The 9,688-nt window shown below is 46.1% G+C and overlaps 1 protein-coding gene across 2 annotated transcripts; it reads right to left on the minus strand.

Moving 5' to 3' along the window:
- Positions 1-510: 510 nt before the first annotated feature.
- Positions 511-9,443, minus strand: TBRG1 (transforming growth factor beta regulator 1). 2 transcript variants are annotated; one of them, XM_006209835.4, is made up of 9 exons: positions 9,072-9,443; positions 7,315-7,385; positions 6,458-6,690; positions 5,740-5,876; positions 5,307-5,453; positions 2,503-2,600; positions 2,112-2,222; positions 1,557-1,699; positions 511-872 (listed from the first exon to the last, which is right to left on the minus strand). In XM_006209835.4, exons 1-9 carry the CDS (start codon positions 9,219-9,221, stop codon positions 727-729), a joined length of 1,236 nt encoding a protein of 411 aa, XP_006209897.2. In that variant the 5' UTR covers positions 9,222-9,443; the 3' UTR covers positions 511-726. The 2 variants fall into 2 exon arrangements, with proteins under 2 accessions (XP_006209897.2, XP_015099569.2); XM_015244083.3 differs by lacking the exon at positions 511-872 and adding an exon at positions 879-1,073.
- Positions 9,444-9,688: the final 245 nt, after the last annotated feature.

Raw genomic sequence — 9,688 nt, forward strand, 5'->3', positions numbered from 1 at the left:
GTCCAAAAAATCCAGTTATCCAGAATGCAGTCACGTTACCACACGATTAATGAGCTGACGGGGTCTGTTATGGTGGGTGGGAACCAATCCCCAGTCATGTTCTATCTAAAGCTGTTACTATGTGGTTTCAACATATTTAGCTAAAAGCGCATTCTCCAATAAGAAACCACAAAAGGGAGGTAGAAAGGGTTACAGAGGATTTTCTGATCCCCTTGAAGAATCTGCAAATGTGAAAAAGATGAACAGTGGGCCTTGGACTGGACCTTCCAGCTTCAGGATAAGCAGGACTTGATTTTGATGATACTGATAAGGACATAAAGCAGCAGCTGGTTGCAGGGGTGGGGACCTAACACTCCTTGAACGAGGATGAGAACCAAGGGTAGAAGGCTGTCAGAATCTTAACTACCTTCCTCGTGCGTCAGCAGCCGTCTCTCACTCGGGTTTATGAAGGACTTTACCGCAGGCAGAGCTAAGCAGAAAGGTTATATCCTGATTACAACACGATGAAAATAAGCAGAACTGTCAACAGAAATTTATTACTAAAAATAAAGCAGCTGAAGTTTTTCCCAGGAAAGCTGTCACCATGGGAACTTCCATGACAAAGTGCGTTAATTTACTATCTTCTTCACCCCCGAGTTGCTGCCTTCTTCTATATGGTCTTAAACTTTAGTCTAAGTTAAACCATTCATCATGGTGAAAATGAGGTGGTATCGGATCCCTTCTTGTTCAGTCTGAAGACTGAGTTGGGCTACGCTGCGAAGGAGACTTCAAGTGCTGCAGCTGAGCATCTACCAAGGGTTCGTGTGTCAAGAACATGGGTTGGTAAGAAGACACAAAGGCTGCAGGCTGAAGCTCCGGGAGGTCCAAGGATCCTGGAGAAAAAAATTCCTTAGGTTCCACTGTTGCCTAGACATCTCGGGCGACAGGCTTGATCAGACACATATATGTTCTTTCAATTCTTTTAACTCCTTTGCATCTTTCAGCCCAGTTTTGCCCATGTTAGGTGAGGCGTAGGACAGAGATTTACTTCTACGATGAAGAAAACTGTGGCTGAAGTCGATGCAGTGACTTGCCTAGGGTTATAGAGCATATTAGGCAAAGAGAATTGAATTGTCTTCTTATTTCCATCCAGAGCTCTCCCTATGTGACTCCAATGCCAGGTCCCCCGACCACTCCAATTACTTGTGGGAGGGAGTCCACGGAACACAGGCAGGACCAAGGCCGTGACCAGATCCCCTTTACATCATCTGAAATTTCAGTCCCACAGTAAGCCCTCCCTGCTAGTTCTGCCTGGGTCTTACTTAGGTTAGAAAATAAGACCTCCTGGTTCCTCTGTAGGCCCTGCCTCGCTGTGACCGCAGCCACGCCCCTGACTTGCGCGAGGGCCGCGGGAGGGCCACACAGGCAGCAGACCCTCCGGGCCCCGGGCTCTGCGTGGCGGGAGCAGGGAAAGAGTCACTTAGGGCCCAGATGTGCGGGGTACTCAGTGATGAATGAAGAGGGAAGTTGCCTAAAAATGACCAGTTTTCAAATCAGGAAAGAAAAATAAAAGATACCTTGCAGAATGGGATCACTGTGATCTTCATCGAAGGTGTGTCTCTGAAAGGCCTCAAAGCTCGTAGCTGCGTCGCTCTCCAGCTGTCCTTCAGGCGGTGGCCCGTCCCCAGGTTTGCACACGTCAAACTTCACCCACTGGTAACTGCAGGACCAAAGGGATCACTATTGAGTTACCTGTTGGCCATAACACCCACTTCTTCCCTCCAAAGGGATCAGGTATTTTTTCTTTCGGTCTCTCCCACATGTATCTACAACACGTATTTACATATTAACCAAAACACAGAAGACAGACAGGCTTCTTCAGTGACATATTCTGTTTGCAGGACTTCCCAACCTGTTTGCTGTCATGGTGCACAGAGAAAGGGCTAACAACTTTCGTACAGTGGGGTACCGGCTCCTGCTCCGTCCACAGGGCTAAGATGACCGATAACTGTGCCCTGTGCACTGAAGCAGCTCAACAAACACACAAATGTGCAGAGCAGCAGCTGCCAGTTTAGGTCCCTGCCGACTGATCAGGGAGCTTCTTTCAAGGGAATGGGTTTGACCTCACTTACTTGACGCATTTTCGAGCTCCCGGACAACTCTGGATCAGGTTGTGGATGGTTGGATGAGAAAACCCAAAAAAGTCAGCTCCAGATGGAAACAGGTTGGGCACTGGCCTCCCCCTGAATAGGAGAGGGAGAATTTGAGTTTGAGACCTGAGAGGGAGATGAGAACAGGTTTGGGAGTGGAGGTCGGTGTGAACACACAGAATAAGCTTTCCTGACATGGACCCTCCCGAGACTGCAGCTGCTAAGACTTTCGAAGGACACAGGATAGCTTTCTATAAAACAAGGATTCTCCCCTCATTAAGAGAGAAGGTCTCACTGTACCAAGAACAAGAGAAGGGCTCATGAAAACCAAGAGGGAAGGTTCAGCCTGTCTCCAAGCCACGGGTCAACTTACAGAGCAGCACTTATGGTCCTGAGCAGGTCTGCGTGGCAGGCGTCTGCAGAAGAGCCGACAACGGCATCCTGGGGGTCGTCTTCGGGAACAATTTCAAACTGAGAAAGAGAAAGGAGCGATGAGATCAGTCAAGGGGAAAGCTGTAGAGAGTCATTCCAGTGCTGTAACTACTTCCTCCCTCTGGAACTTGGAGCTGAGTGTACCAGCGAGGAGGCAGGTACAAGTTACTAAGGGGCTGTTAAAAACTCAAAGCCAAGGAAACGGAGAGAAGTCCTTTGACAGTTTCAATTCTACACTCTTTGCTTGACTGCTCTCCAGATGTCAACAATTTGAGTAGTAAAATACCTTGACTATTTATAAAAAGAAACTGTTAAATCAAAAGTATACTAATACTAGGGAATTTTTGCCAAGAATGTACTGTTGTAACAAATGCCAATGCAATTCCTTGACCAGTTTTCTACAAAGTTCAGTTAAGCAGTTTTCAGCTTTTCAATGTTTATGTCAATCAAATCAGTCCACACAGGATTAATTTATTTTCTGTATACATATATATATTTACAATAATATATATTACTGATCATTTTTTAAGAATCCAAAACAAACTATATAAGAGTCTATTGTTAGTTTTCTTGTTATTTCATGTGATTCAATTTTCCTATGTCAAATTTTAGAGATCTCTCAATTTTGTCAATAATAAATTATTTTGTGAGTACCTTTTTAGTCAATGGCTTTGCTACTTTGATGATGTTGCAAGTTTAAGATTCTGATGATTATATTTATTTCTCAGCTAATTCATGAAAAAATTGTTAACAATTACCTTCAAATATTTCAGGATTCCTCTTCTACTTGGTATTGGTCATGGTGTGTGCACACACTATATATCCTATTTGCACAAAGAGCAACTATAAGGCCAAAATGTCTTATTTTGGTCTTGGGATCCTTCCCTGTCAGTATGTGTAAATCTACGTCGTCCTTTTAACTGCCGTATACTACTACCCTAGGAGGATATATTTTAATTTTTAACTATTCTCCTATTGATGGGTATTTAGGCTACTTCTAATTTCCTGCAACTGCCAACAATGCCACAATCACATTGTCATATGTAACTCCTTTGTTCACATTTCCATGTTTCCTTAAGAAATACTAGAATACCTCGAAGTATACTGGATCAGAGGATATACATGTTAAAATTGCTGATACTGCCCAGCTGCCTTCCAGAAAGAATAGAGATTTTCAAGCCTACTAATACATATTTACTTGTTCTCCTACACTCTGGCCACCACCTGATATTATCAATCTCTGATATTTGCCCATGAAAAATAAGATCTTTTTGTTTTACTTGCATTTCCCTAACTACTAGTGAGGTCTGCTCTTACTGGCCACCTGCACCGTCTCTGTGAAATGCCTGTTTCATCTGGCTGCTTTCTATCTTAGACTATAAGGGCACTTTATCTGGATATTAATCCACTGTATATATTTTCTTCTTGTTTGTTGCTTGAGTTTTAACTTTGATTATGGTGTTTTTGGTCATTCAGAAGTGTTTAAATTTTTAATAGTCAAATCTCTTACTGTTTTCCTTTGTGGTTTCTTCTTTTCATGTCTTTGCTAAAGAAAACCTTTTCACCTTATCCTAGGATTATAAAAATATTCTTCTACATTTTCTTTTAACATATTTATAGTATAAAACATTCTATACAGCTAAAGTAATTAAAAGCCATATTGGCATTTATAGATGAAACAGAATCATCTGGAAACACGCTCAAGTATTGTATGTACATACTAAACATGTCACTTGGTGTTGGGGGAAAATAATTAAAGCCTACAAAGTACCTGAAAATAATGTCCAAAGGGTTAACAGCTTAAAAAAAAAAAAAAAAGGAAACCGAAAACCCTACAGGCTCTTCTTTTTCAAAAATATTTTGGCAGTTTGTCTTTCAGAGGAAATTAAGGATCAGCTTGTCAATTTGCATTTACACTCTATTAGGATTTTGATTACATTTGCCTTGAGTTGATAGATTTGTTATAGGTCGGGTGTATTGCTACAATATGGAGTCTCTGTGTTAGAGCACTTTCTAAAGAGGAACGCTGTCTGGCCAACAACATCCAAACACTCAGGTGCGTCCCACAGCGTTCTAACCAAGATGGGAGCCATGTGACATTATCCACGTGTGTCGGGCAGGCTCTCAGCTTCTGCTCAGCGGGTCTTTCCCTTGCTTCTCTGTTTCCACCCCATTTTTGAGTGATCTGTAACATCATCAGAAAGTGGAAATGGTCTATTTTTCCCCAATGATCAGAGGTGATGGCTTGAGAAAAGGAATTGCCTTGAATCTAGCACTGAGAAGGATGAACAAATGTATTCAGACACTAGATTCAGGTCTCCCGGGTCCTTGAGAGGACGTGCAGTCAGGAACGACCATGCAGTTCCTTTGCTACCTCTGTTCTGGACCTACCTGAACCACCGAGTGTCGCACTAATCTTCCCTGCACGTGGGCCTGCACTTTAGGAACAAGCAGCTTGATCAAGCCTCACGTGGTCGCCATACGGTCACAGTAGAGGCGGGAGAAGGTGTCAGGAGGAGAATCACAGAACTGCGTTGTCACATCCCAGCTCAAGTCACATCCCTTGCTAGCAGAGGGGTGACTCGGGGCCAATCCCTTGCTGCACCCTGGGGTTACCCACATGGTGATTACAGTCTCTACCCTGTAAAGTGTCTGAATAGGTGAGAAATATTAAGTGCCTGTCACAGAGAAGGTTGGCAAAAAAAAAAAAAAGAAAGAAACCAGCAGTGTTCCTAGTGCGGGCACCTGAGGCTGCGAGCCACCGTCCTTGATCTGACAGGTGTACAGACACTCCTGGTCTGGACACTTCATGCTGGCGTAGGTCCGAGTACTGCAGTAGCCCACAGGGTAGATGGCGCTCTCGTCATGGAAGCCAGGTCGGTCGGTGATGATCTATAAAAAAAGATTCCCCCAACCAGCCACTGAGGCCACTGGAGAAGTTAGAAGTCCAGGGTGCTGTGGCAGCCTTTAGAACCACCATGGGGCTGCAAAGAGCGACTCAAATCAGAGAAAGAGTGCAGGCAGTACCACAGACAAGACTGACCTGGTTTCCCAGGGACTGGAGATTTCTGGGGTTGGTCTGGATCAGCAAGGGGCTGCTGCTGATGGGACCAGGGAGGGGAGGCTCAACCCTCTTCCCCTCTCTTTCTCCTCTCTCTTTATCGCTGGTCTCACTCACCTCCCCCAGGCTATATACTGTTAGACCCCCCAGTCCGATGGGGAACACAGGCCGTCCTGAGGGATCCAGGGCAATGGGCTGAACCAGCTTGCGAGCACCTCCCTCCATTTTCTTTTTCTTGCATGTTTTCTTCACAACTGAAACGCAAATCTGGGGTCACCCACTTTAGGCCCCTCCCAATGCTGAGGGGAAGGAAAAAGTTTACATGATGCTAAGAGCAGTGAGCCAATCCCGGTTCTGTATACTCAATGAATGGGCACATGGGACTTTCCCCAAAGCCCTGAGTCAGCTTTCTAAACCGCCCACTTGGCAGTAATCAATTTTAATATTGGTGCTTAGAACCTGAAAGCCTTATTCTTTATAAGGCCTCTTACTTCATTTATAAGATCAGAAATTTCCCAAGCCACCTGTGTGCTCAAAAGGCCACCTTGCCCATTTCCCTGCCTCTAGGAAAGACTCCACAGAAGGCACCCAGAGAACTGGGGTGTGGGAGAAGGGGGAGGCCTCAGCCTGCTCCCATCACATCTGACCAGGTCTAAATGGAATTCCTCCACCCAGAGGGGCTTTAACACACTTGGTTTCCAGGGGCTACCAGGGCTGCTTCAGGACCAGGTGAGAGTGTAAGTCATCGCCAGGTCGAGTATCTACCAGTTAGTACCAGTTCTCTGCTATCAGTCACTGAGCTGCTGGGGCATCTGATATCCTCTCCCCAAGGTACCTTCCAGTTTGTTGTTCTCTTTGCCTTTTTCTTTTTTCTCCTTCTTGGATTTCTTCCCAAATGATTCCTCAGCCCCAGTGCTAGGCCCAGAAACGGGCCCAGCTCCCTGTATAGTTCCCACAGAGCTGGCCACACCGTAAGGCAGGGGCAAACTGGAGCTGTGGGGAGGCGCGGCAGCTGGTAGCTCCCCTTCCGTGAGAGCCTGGAGCTGCAGGAGCTTCTTCAGCAAGTACCTGAGCCGGGAAGGAGAGGGAGCAGAGGTATGAGCTTCCGCTTTCTCTCAATTCCACGTTTTAGTCCAGTCCTGGGAAAAGCCAGAACTATATACAAAAATAAGGTTCTTACTGGACCCTGGGAAAAATGAAGCTCCAGAGGGTAATATCCCAAGAAGCCAAGGATAAAGGACTGTAATGTATCTCTGCTGCACCTGGATGTCGGAAGGTGTTAGGCTTCTGAAGGGCACCTACCACGACTGCACACGTAGACACACTCACAGAGCAGTGCGTACTGAATAAATTATTTGTAGAATACAAATGCAGTTTCAAAAAAAAAAAAAAAAAGAAATGCAGCTTCTTTTATCCCTTGGCGTTTCTGACTGCAGAGTTATAACAAGATTACTTACTACATGTGGCAAGAGGGTTTTGTCAGAAAGATGAATGGAGCTGTGCATCACCACGGTCTAACACGACTTAGGGAAATGGGAACCAGGACCACAGTTGTGAGTTTCTCTGTACTAGATCAGTGGCCAGTGGGCTGTGCAAAGCACAAAAAGCCCACTGGAGGAAAAGTCCCCAGAGCAGTAACACCACATCAATTACCAAAAACGTGATTCTGAACACAAAATGAACCCAGCTCACCGTCTTTCTTCTTTTGCTTTAAGAAATTTTTCCTCAAGACGAGCAATTTCATCACAAATAGCAGCATTTTCCTTTAAGAAAAATTTTGAATATAATTACATAAAATGAATAAAAGATCAAAGTATTATGCCTGGAAGAGGAGATACATTCCAAACCAGATTAATCTTTGTTGCTGGGTGAGAAGGAAGAGCCAGTCTCCCAGGCAAACTGTAAACTAACCTACAGGTAAAGATAGGGCCAAGTTCTACCAGGGGCCGAGCAGTTAATCTATGGAAAATGGGGCACCTTTGATTGAAAAGAGGGGGCTGTTAATGATTACGTGAGAACAATATGGCAAACTAGGGCTGTCCTAGGCAAACCAAGACGTACGTCATCTTAATTTGGGTCGCCTTTGGCAGAGAAAAGGGCATACTGCTCAAATCCATAGATGCTTAAACTCAATCCTTGTAAGTATGGGGAATGTCCATTCCCAAGTGTCTTACGGAGCTTACAAAACCAAGCTAACCCAAAGCATCCCATGCAGTGTTAAACATTAAAGAGAAGAACCGGATGGAACAAAATCAAGTCTACTCCATAAAATTCTTTAATTTCATAATCTACTTAAGTGTATTCGAGTATCATCTTTCTAATACTGATGACTCAATCTATTTCCCAAGCATCAGTCCTCAGGCGACTGCTCCATCTTGATGTTCCATAGTTGGGACCTCAAACTCTCAATGTTCAAAACAATTATCCCTTTTCTTCACAAAACCTTCTTCATGCACTTAATGTAACAACAGAACCAACATCCATCTAGTAACATAGCTGCCAAGCTCTAGGTACCCTTTGACATTTAGGGGATAAAAGAAAGGTAACATCAGTTAGATACCAAATCCTCTTAATTCTACTTTTCTTATTTGTCTCCAGTGCACATGGCAAGTGCTAAGTGAATATTTTCAGAATGACCTAATTCCCGCGCCTTTCCTTATGCTTCCAAAAATGCTAAGGGTTGTTCAAGTTTTTGGCAGAAAGAAGAGGCAAGGTGGTGATTCAGATGCGGGAAAATGTTTGAGGACTTCACTTGCTATTTCCACGCGGAGAGGTGAGCTTGTGCAAGACTGAGTATTTTAATACTTAGTTGGGCTGGCAAACCATTTCATTATTCGATAAACCCAGTGCCCCTACAATAAAAGATGGGCAGAAGCATTCGCAAGACTCAAAAGAGGTCAGAAGCGGTGAGGGGAGCGGGGAGATTACTGAAAGCTTCATGTGCCTTGTTCAGGGAAGGGGTCAGTTATGGGGACCGTGGGGTGCTTGGGAAACAGCTGTGTAGCGGAAGTAATAAACTAGAATCAAGGTGTTTTGAGTTGGGGTCAGTCAAGTTATCTCCTTGGGCAAATCATCTCCCTGGGCTTCAGTGTTGCCACTTAAAAAAAACAGTGCCTCATTCTCAGGTATCTCTAGAAAATCAAACACATTTCCAAGAATTTTGTGGTAATAACGATAATGACTAAAACTTACTGGCCATCTCCTAGGTACCGAGCACTTTACTTTCCTCATTTAATCTTCATTAACTCTACAAGGTTAGCTATTAGCTTTCAGCTGCAGATAAATTACGTGATCCGTCCAAGGCACAAGGCAAACAAGAAGTACTCTATACTGCAAAAGCTAACACTATATTAATACTGCCACTCTAGGAAGGGGAGCAGTTTGGGGAAAGATTTCGAGAGTTAGGAGAATCTCGAGGAGGAGAGGGGCTGAGCGACGGTCACACTCACAAACACCGTGGCTTTGGCCGCTTTGCGCAGCCGCAGGTATTTGAGCCGGTACTTCTCGTTCTGGCTCTTCTTCGGGAGCTTTTTCATCCTGGCCTTGCTGGACTGCAGCGCGGTCCGCGGCGAGGAGGCCAGGCCGCCCAGCAGGCTCATGGTCCGGCCCCGCTACGGGGGCTCCAGGGCGCGGCCGGCATCGGCTCCTAGGCCGGGGAGAGGCCCCCCGCGCCGGCTTCGTCTGGTCTGGGCTGACAGAAGCGGCCTCTACGAATCAACCTCTCCAGAACGTTCCCGAGGCGCACAGCAGGGCCCGAAGTCTGGCAAGCGAACCCGGCTCCCGGGGCCTCCTTGCACTTCCGCATCTGCCCCGGAAGTCAGCCCTGTCCGGATGTTACGTAACGGCGCGGGCAACGTGTAACTTCCGGGGCTGGGAGCTGTGGGGAGTCTTCCCCGCGGGGCGGGTCCTCGGCTCGCGGGGCGGGTCCTCGGCTCGCGGGGCGGGTCCTCGGCTCGCGGGGCGGGTCCTCGGCTCGCGGGGCGGGTCCTCGGCTCGCGGGGCGGGAGGCGAGTGCTGGTCCCGGAGAGGAGGACCGGCCGCCGGAAGCGACCCACTGTGACTCGCG

The sequence above is a fragment of the Vicugna pacos genome, chromosome 33 (assembly GCF_048564905.1).
Source record: "Vicugna pacos chromosome 33, VicPac4, whole genome shotgun sequence".
NCBI lineage: Eukaryota > Metazoa > Chordata > Mammalia > Artiodactyla > Camelidae > Vicugna > Vicugna pacos.

What these genes read in the sequence shown, in the direction of transcription:
- TBRG1 (XM_006209835.4), bottom strand. Translation starts at nt 9,221, where the DNA reads ATGAGCCTGCTGGGCGGCCTGGCCTCCTCGCCGCGGACCGCGCTGCAG. An exon ending in GGAGCTCGAAAATGCGTCAA is followed by an intron (nt 1,700 to 2,111) that starts GTAAGTGAGGTC and finishes TTGGTCCTGCAG; the next exon opens with TTACCAGTGGGTGAAGTTTG. An exon ending in CAGTGATCCCATTCTGCAAG is followed by an intron (nt 873 to 1,556) that starts GTATCTTTTATT and finishes TTTTTTCTCCAG; the next exon opens with GATCCTTGGACCTCCCGGAG.